At 35.4% G+C, this 23,806-nt stretch overlaps 1 protein-coding gene across 1 annotated transcript; it reads left to right on the plus strand.

The window, feature by feature from the left end:
• Positions 1-4,019: 4,019 nt before the first annotated feature.
• On the plus strand, positions 4,020-22,479 carry LOC136833531 (uncharacterized). The gene is made up of 6 exons (XM_067095757.1): positions 4,020-4,303; positions 15,276-15,385; positions 18,505-18,679; positions 18,796-18,881; positions 19,059-19,221; positions 22,222-22,479. The coding sequence occupies exons 2-6, from the start codon at positions 15,311-15,313 to the stop codon at positions 22,344-22,346; spliced, it is 624 nt and encodes a 207-aa protein (XP_066951858.1). The 5' UTR covers positions 4,020-4,303; positions 15,276-15,310; the 3' UTR covers positions 22,347-22,479.
• Positions 22,480-23,806: the final 1,327 nt, after the last annotated feature.

Raw genomic sequence — 23,806 nt, forward strand, 5'->3', positions numbered from 1 at the left:
AGCCGAGTTTGAAGGACTTTGATTTGGCGTTGGGGTAGACCGTAGTCTCGATCGGCTGCCCTGCCTGACATCGCTTAGACCCCGATAGCGCATGTACAATGTATCGTACCAGATCACCAGCCCCTTTCTCCCAGCAGCGAAGAGAGTTAGAAAATGAAATTATGATCTCTCATATAAAACAAAAAATCTTTTAATTTTATTGTCAGTGGCTAAACTCGATTGTCACAGTGAATGCGTTGTTTTAAAGTCTTCTGAATATCAAGTGGGCCAGTAAATTATTGGCTGCAATGTTGACAAATACAGTGACTTTGCAACAGAGTGGAATTATTTCATACATTAAAATCGTGAGGATGAAATGAAATGTTTGGCGTAAATGCTGCAAAGAATGCGTAACTCATGCTAGTGATTAAGCGGGGAAAATTGAACAAATATCAGTACGAAGAAAAAAGTGAAGCAGTGACAAAATTAACGGGAGTGTTAGGAATATCCCCAGTTCAGAAAAAAAAATTTCCAACCGACAGTGATGGAATGACATTAAAGAACGCATCTTATGTAACTCATCACACTTGCTAAATGAAGTTACATGATTAAAACGTCTTGGAAACCACAGGGAAAATATCATTACTATTTCTTTACATGTTATTAGTTTAATTATCAACAAACGCAAAATATATAGGGGTGCAATGAACCAGGGAACGGAAAAAACATAATTTTAAATTTAATAGGAAAGAGTCTATGACGATTCTTTTTCTCTTCGCTTTCCAGAGGATTTTATATTTTTTGCCTGAATCCGAAAGCTGATGACCAACATAATGGTTGGATTGAAAGGGCACAAATCAGAGCGATACGAAAGGGCCATGGACAACTGAAAATGATCACGAGTCCCAGTACAGAGGAAATGCAGTGAGCGATCTATACTGCCACCGGTCCTGGTCGTTTCGGCCGTAAGTCACTTAGGCCGTAACATCCAAAACAATGTAAGACGTTATGTTTATGGTATTTACCATTATTATTTTATGTTTTACGTACATCCCCAAGGGGCTGGTACTAAACACGGCCCCATTTTGCACGTAAACGTGCTTACGGCCTAAATGACTTACGGCCGAAACGACCCGAATGCACTGCCAGTACCTCAATAATATTTTTTTTACATAGTGCTCAAACATTTTTAACGCTGGTCGAAAATTTGCACATCCATCGCTCAATACGAAGTATTTTATTTGCCCCTAATGTCCGTGGTCAATAGCCTAGATGCTGTGACGCCAGTTTTAATAGCCACAAATCAATCAATCAGTCCCTCGTGCCGTGGAAATTCCCGGAATCGAGAGAAAAGACACACTATAGTCAGGTAAATTTCAAGAGCTTTTGATCGCAGCAGACTTATAAGAGTGGACATAGATGGAGGGAGAATTGCTTGTAATGGGAAAAATAATCTTAAAATCGTCTTATTTACTCATTGACCTTTTTACTTTGTAAAATGTTATCGTCTTCGCCCTGTCTCCTCTATTGTTACATGTGGGAGCATTTTTTCATAATTTTTTTTAGAAAACTGCTTCTAATTAATTGACAATTTAGTGTATTATTGCAATTTTGTGCTCGTGTTGACTAATAATAATAATAATAATACAATAATAATAATAATAATAGGTTCTGCTGAAAAAAAATAATAAATTGGTAATAATTCAGGTTCTCCTACTACTTCTTGTTGAAAAAAATAATAATAATAACATCAGTTGAATTGGTTAATAATAAAGGCCATAATAATAATAATAATAATAGGATCTGTTGAAAAAAATGGCTGCATCAGTTGAAGGTTCAAATAAGGCCATTTCAGTTCTCCTTACTACTTCTTGCTTGAAGGCAAATAATAATAATAATAATAATAATAATAATAATAATAATAATAATAATAGGTTCTGTTGAAAAAAATGGCAGCATCAGTTGAATTGATTTCAGTTCTTCTTACTACTTTTTTCTTGAAGGATAATAATAATAATAATAATAATAATAATAATAATAATAATAATAATAATAATAATAATAATAATAATTAGTCCTCCCTTAAGTTGAAGAAAATGATTTTGGGACGTTTCCAAAACACGTTATGCAGCCAGTGAAGACTAAGCATGTCTGTAGATAATTAATGACCATATGGATTAATGTGTAGGTGGACAGATAAATCAATAAATAAACAAAATAAATAATATAGGCACAAGACTCTTTAAAGACTTCACTTACGCAAAAATTGGTGGAAAAAGTTATTTCCACACACACACACACACACACACACACATATATATATATATATATATATATATATATATATATATATATATATATATATATATATATATGTATATATATATATAATTTATATACATATATACAGTATATATATAAATATATATATATATGTATAATGTATATATACACATGTATATATACATTGCTTTTGTAACGATCTGATCTACAAGTACTTTCGTATCACTAAAGAAAGTTAAAATTGTTAGTACATTCCCAAACTACAGTTGGCTGGGGTACATTATGCCATCACGTCGTGTTGTAAATAAAACTGAAGCTAAACAGACTATTGCCCATTATAGAACTTAATGTTGGCGATAATGGACACAATTTCTTTGGGTAATCAAGGTCTACATTACGCTAATCAACAGAAGACGCTTAATTTTCCTGTTTGTTTCATCCAGTGTTCATGAATATTCTAATACTTCTAAAGTCAGTGTAACAACTTATTTTACATCTTAATATTAGTAGGAGGAAGAGATATTCTCTAATTCCTAATGGCAGAATAAAAGTATCCAAATTGACAGTTGCTGCAGTCCCAGGCCGATCATGTTCCTTCGTACGCGAAAGTAACGAAACCAGAAAAAGACAAAATATATATATATGTAAACAAGTAAAAAATGAGCAGAAGTTTCTTCGGCACAACCGAGTTTTCTGTACAGCAGCCACAGCGTATAATCAAGGCCACCGAAAATAGATCTATCTTTCGGTGGTCTCGGTATAGCCTAATGCTGTATTGAGCCGCGGCCCAAGAAACTTTAACCATGGCCCTGTGGTGGCCTGGCCTATATAGTTGCCAGAAGCAATGATTATGGCTAACTTTAACCTTGAGTAAATAAAATAAAAAAAAGCTACTGAGGCTAGAGGGCTGCAATTTGGTATGTTTGGTGATTGGAGGGTGGATGATTAACATACCAATTTGCAGTCCTCTAGTCTCAGTAGTTTTAAGATCTAAGGGAAGACAGAAAAAAGTGCGGACAGAAAAAGTGCGGACAGAAAAAGTGCGGACGGACAGACAAAGCCATTACAATAGTTTTCTTTTACAGAAAACTAAAAAGGCGAGTAACTAATGTTAATTAATGAGAGACTGCAATATCATGAAAAAGACATGCATCATAACACTCTAAACCTTGGCTGTTCATGAAGTTGTCTACTGTCCTAACGGAAGGATTCCGAATAAGAGCGATAAACCGAAACACAAAAAGGAAATGGCTACTTCTTCGGACGAAAGGAAACTAGACCTAACCATCGCAACTCATCCGGGAACAAAGATTCTTCTGGAAATGAAGGTTGCCATGTTTCTTCTCCAAATTCTTTCGTATTAGAACAACATAAATGCTGTCACAACCAGACGACAGAACAGTATGCTGGCCCATATACTTTGGGATATTTCGATCAGCGAGCCCTCTACAAATCTACAAAGAGACAACAGTTCTTAATGATAAGGGGAAAGAAGACGAAGAAAGAAAAAGAGTCTACATGTCCCCTAAAAATCTACAAAGAAACAACGGTTCCAGATGATTAGGATAAAGAAGTAGTAGGAAAAAAAAAAACAGATGAGGAGAAATGCTATCTAACAAAAGCCTACTTGAAACACAACACACTCTTGAGGAAATTATCTTCTTCCAAAGAGCTGTTGACAAGAAAAGAAACCAAGAGGCTTTTGATGACGCGGACGTAATGAAGGCCAGTGGGCGTTCCTCCATACAGAGCCCAGTTCATTTGCAGGCGGACGGGCGAGGAGTTCGCATCTGTTTGCAAGAGGTCGTGCTTTTGACCCAAAGAAACTTGCGAGTGACCTTGGTTGATGCATTTAGTGTTGCAGTTGGTTTATAGAACCCGGGCCGTCTTTGACAAAATTTTTAATTTATTCACTTGAAAACTGTCAAAACTTGTGTTTTTTTTAGCAGGAATGTAACTAACAGTGACTTAAACACCTGTGGACATTATGTAATACGAGCAAGAATTTCTTAACCGGTTCTATGAATGAGGTCATAATCTGGTAAGTAGATCGTGAATTGTTAAAGTAAATTGTGCAAAGTAATTTGTCAATTTGCCTATAACAACACATTCCTTCACGAAAGCCCTTCATCATAAATTACATGACCCGACAATAACCAAGTTTACCTTTCATTTTCATAATGGCTTATAATGCCACAAGTATTTGGAATTTCAAAAACATCCATTAAAGTCTCATTATAACATTAGAAGTTGGAAAAAAAAATCTCATCACTGAAATGTGAGCTGACTCGGTTGGAGACTAAAATTCCACTTAAGCGCATTCATTCCTTTTAACGGGAGGAACCAACCTTTTCAGTCGTCAAGTCGCTGTGTTGTCGGTTAAACGGTTGAGATGGACACCCAAGGTTGAATGCAAGATAAGTCTACCTAATCCGCGGTCTACTCTTGAGATACCATTCACAGTCAATGTCAGAGGTCCTTAGGAAATACAGTAGTTTGAATCATATCCCAAAATTATTCAGCAATTTGCTGAATGTACTAAAACGATACGAGAAAATGAGTTAGTCAAGAAGAAATTAAAGACATGTAAACATAGGAAATTAAACTGCAGAATAGCTGGGAATTCAAGAAAATTATGTAATAATAATAATAATAATAATAATAATAATAATAATAATAATAATAATAATAATAATAATAATAATATTCTGCATCTGCCTTCATGTCTTTAGTAAAACGATATCCAGACTGTTTTGGTAAATTATCTGCAAGATTTGTATTTATTTATTTATTAATTTCCTGCCATTTTGAATGCTTTCATAGGGAACGGTTAGAGCCATAATTGCTCTGCAGTGGGGTAGATTAAACGTATTCACGAAAATTATTTACTTCACCTGACAAACGAAAGGCGACCGCCTGTTCCACCGAATGGGAGGGGGCACAAGGGCTTTCAATTCAAGAAAGTTGATAATAATGATACAGATACTTTTAGCTCTGAAAGCAGATTATTTATGGCTCTTCAGTTACAACGTTCTACCGTTCAGAAATTCAATTTGCTTTCTCTCCTGGGAGCAATTTTGTCCTTTCCACGAATCGTGGGTTTACTGTTTGACATTTAATAGCATTCGCTCTGACAACAATCAAATAAGCAACAAAATGACGCTCCAGAGAATTGAAAGAATAAAGTTCTGTTCATTTTTTTTTGCTGCTTTCGTAATGTTGTTTCCTGCATAAAACTGGCTTGCGTGTGTATCTATAATATAGGAGTATATGTACTGATAAAGCAGAAGTGGTTTGTGCAATATGCAACACCGTCATGAACAATCACGTGTATAGTTCTGAAATGAAATGAGTGTTGTTATGCGCGTTTGCTAGCAAGACTAACAAAAATTTGTGATAACACTTCAGTTGTAATATTTGCATATTATATCACACTGAGCGCAATTTCAACACGAAAAGGAAAAGAGGCTTCAGAATTTTTTAATCTACTACTCGACACCCATTTGGATTTGATACCTCACTCTTATGGGATTTGTTGCTAGTTAGCAAATAGAAATACCCTTCCTCCGTCATCGGGGATATAGCAGGCTTTATTTTTGTTGTTTTCGCCCCGAAATGCTGTCCTCTGTTGAAAAGAATAAACTAAGCCTAATGGTAAACCATTGCAACTTGCACCATAATGCAGAAGTCTGTTACAAAATCTACTCAACCCTAGTCTCATATCCGGGAGCACAGTTAATACACTTCCGTCCTAGGTCTTAACTTTGGGCATTGCTTTTATCAGTCCTGACAGACATCAAAGAATTATTTCATTTTACGCGAAGCATTAATTTTTCGATTCGTGGGAATAAACACCTCAATTTTTCACATTTTCTCAATTATATTTCACTGCTTTTTCTAGCAGGTTCTAGACCTGACTTCCCTTCAGAACGAACAAACGTTAGAAAAGAGAAGTTTAAACTCGACAGAAAAAAAAAAATGGACCCAAACAAAGAAACAATTGTTGCTCCAGTATGGATCGGTTTATACAATACAGCATAAGTTCTCCGAATACTTTCCGCTAACATATAATGACCCAGCATTGATAAGTTAATCGGTTAACCGTAAAGTTACTCAATAATGACTCCCTCCCTACTTCAAGGAATAAGTTGATATTATTTTTTATTATTGTTTTCGTTGTTGTTTTTATTGCTGTTGTTGCTGTTGTTCAAGATGTTTCTACCTCATGCGATTATCATTCATGACGACGGTCGTAAAAAGGCTAATTAATGTGCCTAACGGCATTGCAGAAAACAAATTTTCAATATAAGAAAAGAGCAAATATGAAAAAACAAGACGGGGTATAAATAAATAAATAAAAATACTTATAGAAAAATAACCAAGATAAATCAAACTGAAGACTGTAGAAAGTATGAGAACACAACCAAAATATATTTAGGCATATTTAATTATCTTCAGGAATATCCTGAAGATAATTCTTGTAATTATCCAATCACAAAGTGCTATTTAACCTTCAAGTAAGAGCGTTACTTTTACCTACACTGTAAAATGTTAGCGTCACAGCAGCACCTACAGCTCTGACTCCGAATAATTGTGTACAGTGTTTTTGTCAATATTATGAGTTATAACTTACTTAAAGTAACCATTAATCCATCTACCAAACTCACAGCCCACAAGGTTCACATATACTTGTGTGAACCTTCCTTATATATATACATATATATATATGTGTGTGTGTGTGTATATATATATATATATATATATATATATATATATATATATATATATATATATATATATATATATATATATCTGTGTGTATGTATATGTGTGAGTGTGGAAGTGTATATGTACTGTATGTATATTCATGTATACGAAAGGAGATGCAGAGGTTATACAAGAGACATGCGGACATTACAAGGAAACTGCCAGTAGGCCTAAAAACAATATTCCCGGTATTAATTCCTACATAAACGAATTCCTAACATTTATCAAAATCGTATTGTGTTGTAATGTAATGGTCATAATGGTCTCCCAACTCCAGCTTTTGGACCAGTTTTCTACTGAAAGTCTCAAAATCCCAAAAGAAATGAATGATGAAATTCTCCCGGTGTTAGATCACTTCGCCACGAATGACCTAAACAAAATGGGTTCGAATCCTATCTGGGAATTAGAATTTCTTCATTTATTTCCCCGTGGATTCCAGCGCTTTCAGTGGAAAGTGTATCCAGAAATTTTAGGAAATATAGAAATTAAGAGGTTATTGCGGCCATTTTAACACATACCAGTATCAGATGTGACCAGCAGGCTACACACACATGCACACACACATATAAAAGTATATAGTATATATATATATATATATATATATATATATATATATATATATATATATATTTATATTTATATATATATTTATATATATATATATATATATATATATATATATATATATATATATATATATATATATATATATATATATATATATATATATATATATATATATATATATATGCACGCACGTGTGTAGTATTTTGAAAGCAAATACTTCTGCATGCATGTAAACAAAGTAAACCCATCTTCAGAGAGAGAACATCACGTGCATCTGCTAATCAAAAATGCCTTTGTGGTAATTAAGGATAAACAAACCATTCCACTCATTGAAATAATGGGACCTTGAGTAAATACCTCTGATGATTTCCCGGAGTAATAACTTCCCCTTTCAAATTACTTTAATTTCTATTGCCAATAGTCGCAACGTAACTTCAAAGCACGGGGCGCCATTACCCCTGCTTTCTTGACTTAGATTGCTGTTTATGTAAGTCTATCGCTGCCTGTTTGTTGGTTTGTCTATATTTACCCGTTTATCCATTCACCTCTTTTCTTCACTTTTTGCATTCACTGCTATTCAGTTCAGTAGAAGCTTCCGCTACTGTTAATATTGGCGCTTCAAGCAGACGGTTTATTATGAGTTTCACATTTGAAATAATAATAATAATAATAATAATAATAATAATAATAATAATAATAATAATATATAAAAAATTATATCTTCATATTCTGAATATCAATAATTGTATAACTAGTAATAATACATAAGTAAACAATACGCAAAAGTTTCTCCGGCGCAATCGAGTTTTCTGTACAGCCGCTACAGCGTATAATCAAGGCCACCGAAAAAAGATCTATCTTTCGGTGGTCTAGGTATAATGCTGTATGAACCGCAGCCCATGAAACTTTGACCACGGCCTGGTGGTGGCCTATCCTATATCGTTGTCAGAAGCACGATTACGGCTAACTGTAACCTTAAATAAAATAAAAACCGCTGAGGCTAGAGGGCTGCAATTTGGTATGTTTGATGATTGGAGAGTGGATGATCAACATACCAATTTGCAGCCCTCTAGTCTCAGTAATTTTTAAGATCTGAGGGCGAACATGAAAAGTACAGACAGAAAAAAGTGCGGACAGACTAAAGTGCGTACGAACAGACAAAACCGGCACAATAGTTTTCTTTTACAGAAAAATAAAAAGAGGCATGTTTCCACGCGATGTGTACAGAACATAGGCGTACGTTGCTTCCTCATAATGAGCGTTTAACATTTTAAATAATAATAATAATAATAATAATAATAATATTTTCATATAATGTGAATAATAATAGTAAACATATTAACAACATTACAGAAAAAAGATGCATGTTTGCACGCGATGCGCACGGAAGAAATTTGGCTTCCGTCGGTAGTTGATAACTGCCTTTAAGGCAGACCTGTTCATTAGGCGTGTTCCATTTTAATAATAATAATGAAACTTATAATAATACATGACAATATTTTTTTCATATTCTGACTAATAACAACATGAAAAAGAGGCATGTGTCCCGCAATGCGAGACAAAGAGATGTCGTTTGTACAGCTGTTCGTTTGGCTGTCAATATTAAGAACGTAAGAGGTCCTGACATTAGGGCAGGTCGGCACAACTTGTGGCTACTTCTTAATTCAGTGAGAACAGGGCCATGACGTTGCGATACCTGAGGGCTGTTTCCATTATACGCAATTCACTGAATAAAGTGTATACACATTTTGTAGCTTATATATACATATATACATAGTACTGGTAATTTTCTTAGACACGAAGATATGTTATTGCGTTTAATAATATACATATATTTATATATATATATACATATATAAATATATATATATATATATATATATATATATATATATATATATATATATATATATATTAACTCACATACACAATTGTTCTGTGCATTAGTAGAATTACTAAAAGGACCTCATTCAAACTGGTGGTATCTAATGGAGTTTTTTAAAAAGTTACAAGCTTTCTTGGACAAACAGTTTATCAAATCCATTGAGCAAACTCATAGTCCGGCTGTATTTATATCTGTGTGCTGGGTACTTTTAATCCTATAATAGCTCTTCCTGTGTGATCCACCCTCTTCTTGACCTTGGTCTTTCTCTGATCCCTATGTCCGTTTTCCGTGTTCTCTTGCGTTTTTTTATATACGATTTTCTAGATATGCTGTCTTCAAAGCCGTATGTTCCCTGCCATCGTGTATTATGATTCTCTACATGTTTTGTTGGATTAGAGGGGGTTTATATGGCAGCGTGTCTAGACTGTGAAGAAAGTGGTACTATATATAAATCATGTAAGAGCGAAGCAAACAACATCTGCAGAACATAAGGCATTATAATCAGACGTCGGCAGTTGCCAAACACTGTTGGGAAAATGATCACCAGAATAGACTGGGAAAATATGAGTTTTCTGTACAGGAACACCAACAAAACATCTAGACTGGTTGTAGAGAACGCCTTCATAACATAACAACACGATGGCAGGGAACACCGGAAACGGCTTTGAAGACAGCATATCTAGAAAATCGTATACTACAGTAGCAAGGAAACGAAGAAAAACGCAAGAGAACGCACGGAAAACGGACATCTGGAACCAGGGATCAGAGAAAGACCAAGGTCAAGAGAGGGTGGAGGTCACACAGGAAGAGCTAGGCGATTATAGGATTAAAAGTACCCAGCACACAGATATAAAGACAGCCGGACTACTCATTGTACGGATACATAATGTGGACTGTTTGTCCAAGAAAGCAATCTTTTTAAATAAAAACTCCATTAGATACCACCCAGTTTGAATGAGGTCCTTTTTAGTAATATATATATATATATATATATATATATATATATATATATATATATATATATATATATATATATATATATATATATATATATATATATATATAAACGCATGAAGAGGTCCATTGGAGGACAAACTGCTTTTATTACATATATATATATATATATATATATTAATAAGCGCACCAAGAGTTTTTATTAATTATATATATATATATATATATATATATATATATATATATATATATATATATATATATATATACTGTATATATATATAGTATATATACAGTATATATATATATATGTGTGTGTGTTCAAGTAAAAGAAACAAAACGAGGGAAGAATAATATACTATTCTGCGATAATGAAATGAAATATTATATAACGTCTGATTGTAAGCATGCACTAAAGGGATCTATATAACAACCCAATAAGCACAATCATCACGACGCCCGACTGGTGCTCAGAATGTTTGCAGTCTAGCCAATACGTCTGATAAAAGTAATTGCCTCTCTGTTATAAGGAACGCCTTGGTGACAATATCAAGTTATAAGGTGAATGAGGTGACGAAGCTAAGAAATGGGGTTTTGTTTTGTTGGGAGGAATGTAAGGAATATAAATTTTGGCCAAAGCCAAGCGCTGGGACCTATGAGGTCATTCAGCGGTGAAAGGAAAATTGAAGGCAGAAAGGTATAAAAGGTGTAGCAGGAGGAAAACCTCGCAGTTGCACCATAATGCAATTGGGAGAGAGGTGGAAAAGACGAAAGAAAGCGAATATGAACGGAGGTACAGTAAAAGGAATAAAAAGGGGTTGCAGCTAGGGCCCCAAGGACGCTGCAAAGAACCTTTAAGTAATGCCTACAGTGCACTGCAAGAGGTGCACTGACGGCACTACTTTCCTACGGGGTTTTGTTTTGTTGGGTTGCGTCGCACAGGAACAACTGCAATGTCTTCAAAAATTTAATACTTTTTCACTGAACAGAACAGAAGAGCTACCTGAGGCTTCATTTTGCACGGGTATGAAAAAACAACGGGAAGTAATCTCTCTCTCTCTCTCTCTCTCTCTCTCTCTCTCTCTCTCTCTTTCTCTCTCTCTCTCTCTCTCTCTAAAAAAATCAAATTTCTATAATGTTAGCCAAAAGTTCGTTAAAGCTTTACTTCAAAATAATTAAGTTGAATTTTTAAAACGCAGGAACAGATTGACAACAATAAGGTGAAGGAGGTATTGCTTAAAAACTGAATTACGAGAAATGATGGATATTTTAACTACACTCCATTAGACCTAAAAGAAAGGCCGAACAAAATTTATTTTGTGACTTGTCATCGCGAGAAGACAAGAGACCTGGATACTTTGAAAGAGTGATTAAATCATATTTAATTTAACGAGGCTAACAGACTCAAGTGTTTGAAATCAACACACAAAACAAAGAGAGGGAAGACCATATAGACTAGCCATACTTAAAGAGCGAACAACCGTTAGAAGCGTTCACTCCGTGAAACAAGAAGGTTCAGAAGGGTTGGAAAGAACAATATATGATTTCCTCTGAAGGAAATACAGGCAAATGATTAAAAAAAAATTAATTGTTTAAAGTAAGATTGAGGGAGCTTACCCATCAGGGAAACTCAATGACTCATATATAAAGAGCGAACAACTGCTAGAAGTGATCACTCCGTGAAACAAGAAGTTTCAGAAGGGTTGGAAAGAAAAGTATATGATTTCCTCTGAAGGAAATACGGGCAAATGATTAAAAAAAATTAATTGTTTAAAGCAAGATTGAGGGAGCTTACTTATCAGGGAAACTTAATGACTAATATGTAAAAAGCGAACTTGAAAAGTTCACTCCGTGAAATAAGAAGGGTAAGAGGAGTTGGAAAGAAAAATATATGATTTCTTCTGAAGAAAATATGTATAAATAAACTGGTAAAAAATAAAAAAAAATAATTGTTTAAAACACGACTGGGCTTACTTATCAGGGAAACTCAATGGCTTTCAAATAAGACACCTTATTATACATTCTGCAGCAAGTTTAAGATATTTATTTCAATTTTTTATAAGGCAAGATTTTACCGCAGCGTTCCCAGCGCAACAGGCCACCTCTTTAGGTGGCCGGCCAACCCTCTTTCACCTTGATTGGTGGATACTCTTACCTAATCCGCGTAGTTCTTCATTATCGGGGTGGGTAGAGCTCTCGGCTAGCACGCTGTTGGCCCAGCGTTCGATTCTCCGACCGGCCTATGAAGAATTAGCGGAATTTATTTCTGGTGATAGAAATTCATTTCTTGTCATAATGTGGTTCGGATTCCACAATAAGCTGTAGGTCCCGTTACTAGGTAACCAGGTGGTTCTTAGCCACGTAAAATAAACCTAATCCTTCGGGCCAGCCCTAGGAGAGCTGTTAATCAGCTCAGTGGTCTGGTTAAACTAAGATATACTTAACTTCACCTAATCCGCGGATGCCAGGCCTGGTGACTTTTGATGATAAAGATATTTGTTTACTTTTCGAACCAAATTATTTTAGTCCATAATATATCGACAGGGCCAAAATCTTCAACTAACTTATGAAACTGAAGAAACTGTGTATACGGGAGAGAAGGGACATAAACATTCTTGCATATCACTGTTATAAACATTATCAAGAGAATATATTTATGTTAAACCTGAAGACGTGGAGAAGTTTGGATCAGTAATTCGCCTTCGCCCCCAAGAAGTGAAATTTGGAACTTGGCAATGAAAGAGAGGAAGGTTATTTTTAGGAGATATTTATTGTAAAAGGCTCCTTAAGTATTTTCCTTTTTTTAGCATTACCGAGATGAAACAAGCTTTTTCGGTGCAATCGAGTTTTCTGTACAGCAGCCACAGCGTATAATCAAGGCCACCAAAAATAGATCTATCTTTCGGTGGTCTCGGTATAATGTCGTATGAGCCGCGGCCCATGAAACTTTAATCATGGCCCGGTGGTGGCCTATCCTATATCGTTGCCAGAAGCACGATTATGGCTAACTTTAACCTTGAATAAAATAAAAGCTATTGAGCCTAGAGAGCTGCAATTTGGTATGTTTGATGATTGGAGGGTGGATGATCAACATTCCAATTTGCAGCCCTCTAGCCTCAGTAGTCTTTAAGATCTGAGGGCGGACAGAAAAGTGCGGACAGAAAAAGTGCGGACAGAAAAAGTGCAGACAGAAAAAGTACGGACAGAAAAAAGTGCGGACAGAAAAAGTGCAGACAGAAAAAGCACGGACAGAAAAAGTGCGGACAGACAAAAGGACGGACAGAAAAAGTGCGGACAGACAAAAGGACGGACAGAAAAAGTGCGGACAGGCAAAAGTGCGGACGGACAGACAAAGCCGGCACAATGGTTTTCTTTAACACAAAACTAAAAAGTGAATAGATTAGACGCTCTTTTGTGGAATGGGCTAACAACTAAAATGTCAAGATTCATTAAGCTAGAACCGGAAGGAAAGCGGTAAGAAACTGAGAAAAAGCAGCATTACTGCCATTTGGAATTCTGGTAAACAAGGCAAAATGCGCGTTTTTACTGTGGATGAGACAAATAAGCCTTATGGTAAGAAGTTAAAGTCGATATGAATCTGGCTGGACAACTACAAAGAGAGAGAGAGAGAGAGAGAGAGAGAGAGAGAGAGAGAGAGAGAGAGACTGTGTTGATACTATGCCAAAAATGAATGATGAGAGATATATTGTAAGAGGAAAGGGCTTTAACGTGCCTAACCTATGCGTTTCAACACAAAGAGCCATTTATCAAAAAAAATAAATGACCAGTTACCTTCAGTGACACTTTGTTCTGTGTTTGCTCTTTCTTCTAATATTGTGTCATATATATATATATATATATATATTGTATATATATATATATATATATTGTGTCAGCTGCTGATATTGTCATACTGATATATATACACAGCTACACATATGCATATACATATGATATAACTGCTAATATTGTATGTATATATAAAAATATATATATATACATATATATAAATATTGATATATATATATATATATATATATATATATATATATATATATATATACTGGATCATGAGAAAAAAGAACGCAAAGGTCGCTGACACAATATTAGCAGCTGATACACTATCAGTAGCTGACACAAAATTAGCAGTTGAGACAATATCATGTACAGCTGACACAATATTAGCAGGTGATACAATATCAATATGCAGCTGACACAATATTTAGCTGATACAATATCAGTGGCTAACACAATAACGCAGCAGTTGGGACAATATCAGCAGCTGATATAATATCAGTAGCTGTTACAATATCAGCAGCTGATACAATATCAACAGCTGACACAATATTAGCAGCTGATACAATATCAACAGCTGACACAATATTAGCAGCTGATACAATATCAGTAGCTAACACAATATTAGCAGTTGGGACAATATCAGCAGCTAACACAATATTAGCAGCTGTTACAATATCAGCAGCTGATACAATATCAACAGCTGACACAATATTAGCAGCTGATACAATATCAGTAGCTGACACAATATTAGCAGCTGATACAACATCAGCAGCTGACACAACATCAGCAGCTGGCACAATATCAGCAGCTATCACCAGCTCACACAATATTAGCAGCTGAGACAATATCAGTAGCAGACACAACATTAGCAGCTGACACAATATTAGCAGCTTCCTAAAAAGACGGCCTACTGTACGAGTGTAGCAGCGCGTAAAAACATCAAACACACAATGCCCTATCAAGTCTCCTTAAGCCACATACACTGCAGACAGACAGACATACAGACATTAATAAAAGAAATACTGTTCTTTTCTTTTCACAGAAGGACGCGATCGCCACAGCTAAACACGACCCAAAATGGCTGTTATGACATCATGCTGTTTCTGCTTCTCAACGCGCACGGGCACCATTGCTCTGGGGCTCTTGTCTCTGGTAAGACTCTCTTCCTGTTGCTCATTTATCTTTTTGCAAGAAGATCTGGAAGGGTATTTTGACTATAGGTAAGGTGTAATTAGAGGCACATTTGATATTTTTAGTGCAGCAAAGATGCAATAATTGTACTGACGCTCTGTTTTTATAAGTCAAAATCTCTCTCTCTCTCTCTCTCTCTCTCTCTCTCTCTCTCTCTCTCTCTCTCTCTCTATATATATATATATATATATATATATATATATATATATATATATATATATATGTATATATATTATACATATATATGTATATATATTATATATGTACATATATATATATGTATGTATGTATATATATATATATATATATATATATATATATATATATATATATATATATATATATATATATATATAATCACAACCCACCAGCATGTTCATTCACATCCATCGAACACACAGAGGTTGTGAACAAAGATTGGTACGTATAACCATAATTGAACCTAAATATATAATACTTAAATTACAACGAATGCAAGGGAATATATTTACATGCTAAGTACAGTCAGGAATCAATACTGATGAAACTTATAATTATGATTAGAATAAAAAGGATGAGTGTATAACCGTGAACATGGATTCTGATAGTAACAGGACCTTGTATACACTCATATATGACTGTTTTACCTTTGTTTGGGTAAATGAGCGTGAAAGTAATTCATCTTTCCCATAAATTACGTAGACAAATAAATAGATAAAACAGCTCTTTGTATATATATATATATATATATATATATATATATATATATATATATATATATATATATATATATATATATATATATATTATATATAGTATATATTTTTATAATATTTACATATTTGTATAGTATATATTTTTATAATATTTATATATGTATATATATATATATATATATATATATATATATATATATATATATATAATATATATATATATATATATATATATATATATATATATATATATATATATATATAGAGCTATTTTTACCTATTTATCTGTCTACGTTATTTATGAGAAAGATGAAATCTTTTCACGCCCATTTATCCAAACAAAGGTAAAACAGTCATATATGAGTGTATGTTGAAAGCTACAAAGCCCTGTTACTATTAGAATCCATGTTCATTCATGATTATACGAGTACACTCATCCTTTTTATTCTAATCATAATGATAAGTTTCACTGGTATTGATTCCAGACTAATCTTAGCATGTAAATATATCCTCTTGCATTCGTTGTAATTTAAGTATTACATATTTAGGTTCAATTATAGTTATACATACCAATCTTTGTTCATAACCTCTGTGTGTTCGATGCGCATGAATGAAAGACAACATGCTGGTGAGTTGTGATAACAACCTGATGTTATTTTGTCAAATAAGGAGGGACGAAAGAGTGAGAAAAAGAAATAAGAGGAAGTTTGTGGTCAAACTATTAACACAGGGAGAAAGGTGAATCAAAGTGAACAAAGAGGCCTCGGGACAATTGATTAGCCAAAAATGCGTATCATTTGGAATTCGTTCCGGGGAGGCGAGGGAGCACTGGATTGTGCTGGGTGGACATAGCGGCAAAATTTATAGAAAGAGATGGACTTGATATACAGGGAAAGAGTGATTGTCAGATTTATATAATTATGATCGACAAGCTACTAATGAGTTGTGTGTGTCACTGTATGAAGCAAGTTTTGAGGCCAGGGTGACTTTTCCTCGGTTCACAAATGAAACATGAATACTACAGTGACTACTATATATTCTTTCAAAGTCCCACCCTATTACAGGAATGCGCTCAATCGCAGATAAAAACTATAGCTGTCGTATTGTAAAGGAAGATCAGGCGCGGACTAGCAGTACTTGGGGCCCGAGGCTACTTCAGGTCAGGGGCCTTTTTAACAGACACGTTTTATCATATTTTGTTTTAGTACATGTTTCGATATGAACAGTAGTAGTTAGTGTCATGTTTCGGCAGGTTCTGCGTTTAATTTACATTGAAGCCGTTGATCTATTATGCTGTATCATACTGTATTAAAAAAGACGTAATTCCATTACAAAGTTGAGCAACAGAAAAACAAGTCTCGTGAATGTACTATTACCATTTATTTTATTGATTTATTTTCTAATAATCGCCTCATCGGGGGCCCCCTCAGTACCCGGGGCCTGAGGCTGCAGCCTCATTAGCCTCAATGTAAATCCGCACCTGAGAAAGATAATCAGCTTCACCAAAGTTATGATACTCCTGAGCTTATTTCAAACTTCCGTAACCAAGAACCCAGTGAAAGAGTTCGTCTGTGACTCATGGCTTACGAACGAAAAAATAAAATTAATGATTTGGTTTCTTTGTAAATAAACTTGCACATACTTGAAGAAGGTATTTCAGTCCAAGGCTAAAGGACCTACCTATGGTAAAAAAAAAAAAAATAAAAAATGTCCAGCTGTGGACTCATTAGAAGGACAGAAGAGGATTCCATATCTGTCCCGGATTATCTTGGCGCTAAAGTAGGTGGTTCTACTTGAAGGTGGAACGGATAAATCATGGAAACTACCGGTCTCAACAGGTCTTGCTTAGGCGCGCATGCCAAAGGCCCCAGCAGTGTGATAACTTGCTTTAACACATTTTGGTAACCTTAAAGAAGAGCGAAGTATATAAAAATTTTCTTTCACCAAAAGATTTACTTGAAAATAACTCTTAGAAATACCTATTGGAATTGAGGACCTTGACTTATCCATTCAGTTTCATAGCCGTCACGATTTCATTAAAGTCAGATATCATAATTCTTCAATAAGCCTCTTCAGATTTGTACTCTTTTCTTTGGCGACGAGTACCATTAATATGTGCTCCACATCGTTATCTCTCACTCATTGTAGTTAAAATAACCGTCCGTTTGGTCAGGCTTGATATGTCATCTCCAATGAATGCTGGACCTTCAGAGTCTGGTGGGAGTGACGGCGAACCACAATAAAGACTGGAAATTAACGAAGTGTATGAGGGCGTAACTGGTTTCCAGAGGGAGTATCTGTATCCACAAGTTTCCCTGAGTAACTCTGGTGACTTCATGATAAATTCTGCATTCATTCATCTAAGTCGTTTTGCCTCTCCTCCAGATGACATCCTTTTGTACGTGCGTCGGTCTTTGCTTCGCTCTCATCAATGTTGACATCCTCGCTCACGACCTGAAACAGGCCCACGACGACTACGAAATCTCCCTCAACAGGAATATGACAGAGCCCAGATACAAGATCATCGACGACCTTATAGGAGTCAAGACCATATACGAACGTAGGTCTAAAATTTTTAGTTGTAACTTGGCTCCTAAATGATCGTAAGATTTGGAAACATCGCTGATCATGCGCTGAAAATGACTTCTCAAATCACTTTTCTCGTTTTTCTTCTAGATTTAAAAGCAATCATCATCGCACTTATCGTCTTTTATGCCTTCTACACCTTCGCTTCTCTCTTCATGACCTACGGCTCATGCACGGTAAGTAATGTCAATGACTATGTGTAATGGAAAGTTTTATTTTTGCAATCCTAAACAAAGCATCTAGCATGAATGGTCGACTTCGACGATGTTGAAAACAATAGTCTAGAGATTCACGAACAACTGTTTTCATAAAAAGTTTAATTTTCTTTCATTTTTCACTACATTAATTCACAGGGCCTGAGGAAGTTACTCCTCCCTTGGATCGTCTTAGAATTCGTGTTCTTCGCCGTGCAAGTTGCAATCATCATCATCCTCTTTGTGTACGGAAAGAACGACCCCACTCTCTCCAAGGGGGGTGCTTACATCATAGCCGGTATCCTCAACATCATAGGTTTCGGTGAGCAAGTTTCTCATTTATTTTCTATCATTAGTCCACTCCTCTACAGTCTATCATTCCAGCAACTTGTGTTGATGCTGTTCCGGCATCTTCTGTCTGAAGATACTATTACCATCTGCCATGATAATCTTCCATTGGTATTGCCCATATGGCTGTGATTCTTCTCAATCGTTATGAGTACAATTTTTGCATCTTGTATTGAGCTTAATTTTTTATAGTTTATTTTGTTTTTTATAGAATCACAAAAAGCTTATGGGTGGGGTATATAAGTTTATTTGTTTGTTTTTGTTTTAGAATTTCAAAAACCCATGCATGGGGTATATACGAGATGTTTAGATGCATTATTGTAGGCCTATGGCTTTTTTTGTTTTGTTATCGCGATTCGTCCTCGCATAAGGATTAATTTTCATAGAAAACACAAATTTTCAGGAAACATCTGGAAGCCAGGCCAGATAAATAAGAATCCTGAAAACTACTCCAGTGCAAAAATCACTGATCCGATTAATTATATTGCTTTTAAAAATGATAAATATTCGAAATATCTAATTAAGCAGAAATACGATTTTTTAAAAGTTAAAATTATGCTTGACTGTACATACAGAATAACTGAGACACTGACAGCTGATGCCAGCATGAAAATACATGAAAACGATACAACAGGAAACAAGACCTTTATAGAAATCTTCCTTAAGGACCACTGATAAAAAGTACCTGATGAAAAGCTTTCTTAATGTCATGTTAAAAAACACCTCCCTTAACCACCACCTCTGATAAAAAGCTCACTTACTCATCATCAATTAAAAAACACCTCCCTTAATCATTACCTCTGGTAAAAAGCTCCCTTAATGACCATGGTAAAAAAAAACTCTCTTAAACATCACCTCTGTTCAAAAGCTCACTTAATCATCATCTGTTAAAAAACCTCCTTTAATCATCACCTCTGATAAAAAGCTCCCTTAATCATCATCTGTTAAAAAACCTCCTTTCACCATCACCTCTGTAAAAGCTCCCTTAATCATCATCTGTCAAAAACCTCCTTTAATCATCACCTCTGATAAAAAGCTCCTTAATCATCATCTGTCAAAAACCTCCTTAATCATCACCTCTGATAAAAAGCTCACTTAATCATCATCTGTTAAAAAAACCTCCTTTGACCATCACCTCCGGTAAAAAGCTCCCTTAATCATGTAAAAAAAACTCCTTTAATCATCACCTCTGATAAAAAGCTCCCTTAATCATCATCTGTCAAAAAAACCTCCCTTAAACATCACCTCTGATAAAAAGCTCCCTTAATCATCATCTGTCAAAAAAAACTCCTTTAATCATCACCTCTCATAAAAAGCTCCCTTAATCATCATCTGTTAAAAAAAAAACCTCTGAATATCACCTCTGGTAAAAAGCTCACTTAATCATCCCGTTAAAAAACTTCTCTTAATAATCACCACTGATAACAGGCCCCTTTTAATCATCACCTGTTAAAAAACCTCCCTTAATCACCACCTCTGATGAAAAGCTCCCTTTATCATCACCTGCTAAAAACATCCTTTAAACATCACCTCTGATGAAAAACTCACTTAATCATCACCTGTTAAAAATCCCTTAAACTTCACCTCGAATAAAAAGCTCACTTAATCATCACCTACTAAAAACATCCCTTAAACATCACCTCTGATAAAAAAAAAGCTCCCTTAATCATCACCTGCTAAAAAAAAACTCCTTTAATCATCATCTCTGATAAAAAGCTCACTTAATCAACACTTGTTAAAAAACTTCCTTTAATCATCACCGCTGATAACAGGCCACCCTTTAATCATCACCCCTAATAAAAATCCCTCTTTAATCACCACTGCTGATAATAAGGCCCACTTTAATCAACAACCCTGATCAAAATCCCTCTTTAATCACCACTGCTGATAAAAAGGCCCCTTAATCATCATCCTGATAAAAAGGTCCATTAGTCATAACCTCTGGTAAAAAATTCCCCTAATCATCACCCAGATAAAGCGATCCCCTATAATCATCACCATTGACAAAAACCCCTTAACCATCACCCCTTATAAAAAGCTGCCTTAATCATCACCCATGATAAAATTAATCATTACCCCTGATAAAAAGCTTCCCTCAAAGGTTACTCCTTATAAAACCCCCATTAATCATCACCACTGACAGAAAGCCCCCTTAATCATCACCACTGAAAAAAAGCCTCTAATCTTCACTCCTGATAAAAAAAAAGCCCTTTTAACAATTACCACTTATAAAAAGCTCCCTTAATCATCACCCTTGACAGAAACCATTAACAACCTCCCTTGATCATTACACATGATAAAATCACCTATTAATCATCACCCCTGAAAAAAAAACCCTTTATCATCACCCCTGGTAAAAAAAAACTTTATCATAACCCCTGATAAAAATCACCCTTTAATCATCACCGTGATAAAAGTTCCCTTTATCACCACCCCTTGTAAAACGCCCCCTTAGTCGCCATCCCTTATAAAAAGCCCCTTTAATCCTCATCCCTTAAAGCTTCTCTCAAAGATCACCCCTTATAAAAACGCCCTTTAACCATCCCCACCCCTTTATCCTCACCTCTGACTAAGAAAAAAGATAACTTCCTATGTGATCACTATTCACATTATACCATCACGTCATCTACGCACCACGTCACGTCACCGTCCCACCAGCCGTGCCTTGTATTCACACCATCCCTCACAATCCCGTTCAGTTCGTGCCCAACCTCAGCAACTCACCGATTTGGCGGTAAGAAACTTGCATAAGCACCGTCACGTCACATCACGTTACGTCAAAATGTTCTTTCCAGGAAAACGTGTCGTGACGTGACGGTAGATGCCGCGTGCTTGATGGTGACGTGACGTGATGGTGTGAACAAGTCCATTTGATCACATGTAAGAAGTTCTCACGTACTTTGACGTGACGTGATGTGTTGGTGACGTGATGTTATAATGTGAATCAGCCTAATGACTCGCTCTCCCGTTGCAGTGATCCACGTGTACTGGTGGATGTGCCCCGTCGCCCACTACCAAACCCTGAGCGAGGAGACCATGATCGAGGCCCTGGTGCCCCCGAACCACCCCATGTACCCCGAGGCCTTCATGAAGTACTGAGATGACACCGGAATCCGGCAAAGACGCCCTCTGCAGGGGAAGGAAGGGCAGCTGGATTCCGAGTGAAGGATTCTCGACATTTTGGAAAAGACGGGGGCTTGGGACCCTGCGAGCTTTCTTAGGATCTTGAGAGTGTTGCATAATCGGGGCGTATTTGTTAGTTATATATATATATATATATATATATATATATATATATATATATATATATATATATATATATATATATATATATATATATATATGTATAGTTGAGGCAGGTGGGTGGCTGGTTACAATTCCATTTTTCTATGGCTGAGGACTTTACTTACCAAAGTGCCTTTTCAATGTTTCCTTGATAACAGTAGCAATGACAGCAAACTTTAATGAGTACATCAAAAACTAATTATGGCTGTATCGTAAGTACAATATAAGCCAATCTTTAACTTTTCTCTTGCTGACCAAGAATGAAAACCGAGATAAAAAAAAAATATGAGAGACCATAATAAATTTTGTTATGGGTATGCTTTCAATATTACAGTATTTTTTAATATATCTACTGATATCATCAAGCTTTCATGATAGCTGTAGCTTTATATTAGTATCAAGAGCGCTCGGAGACCACAATCCGCCGCCAAAGCTGATTAATCTCCCCCACCCAACCATCAAAAGATACCCTTTCCACTAACCTTTCCAATAATGCTGCAGACAAATACCTGTAAACATACAAACAAACGAACCGAACCAAAAAAATCCTCCTAATCGGAGGTAATAATAATAATAATAATAATAATAATAATAATAATAATAATAATAATAATAATTATTATTATTATTATTATTATTATTATTATTATTATTATTATTATTATTATTATTATTATTATTATTATTCAAGATGGAACACACATTCCTATACGGAACATGACTGAAAGACCATTCCTTACCAAAGCAGGTAATCTCTCACGGAAATGAATACGTACATATTATATGTGAAGAGTAACAAGAAGAAATAACAAACGAACACAGAGAATTACAGTAGTAAAGATAAGACAACAAAGAAATGAAGGCAAACATACATAATCGGCAAACTAAAAATCATGGGATTACAGCCTCTCTGAAACTTAATGAAGAACGGGATCTGTAATGAAGAAGATGACCAGTCCACAGTTTAAAGAGTCACTTGTTTAGATACATAGGTCTATGAAAGCACGACGAACTCGAACCTGTGCAGCCAGACAAGATGGAATGGGAAGGACTGATCCGCGACGAAAAAAGGAATGGAATGGAATGTAAAGTAGAGTTTAGGCCAAAGGCCAAGCACTGGGACCTGTGAAGTCATTCAGCGCTGGAAATAAAATTGAGGGTAGGTAGGTTTGAAACGTGTAACAGGACGAAAACCTTGCAGTTGCACTACGAAATAATTGTTAGGAGAGGGTTGATAAGCAAGCTGGAAGAAAGATAATATGGAGGTACAGTAA

Source organism: Macrobrachium rosenbergii, chromosome 51, assembly GCF_040412425.1.
Source record: "Macrobrachium rosenbergii isolate ZJJX-2024 chromosome 51, ASM4041242v1, whole genome shotgun sequence".
Taxonomy (NCBI): Eukaryota; Metazoa; Arthropoda; class Malacostraca; order Decapoda; family Palaemonidae; genus Macrobrachium; species Macrobrachium rosenbergii.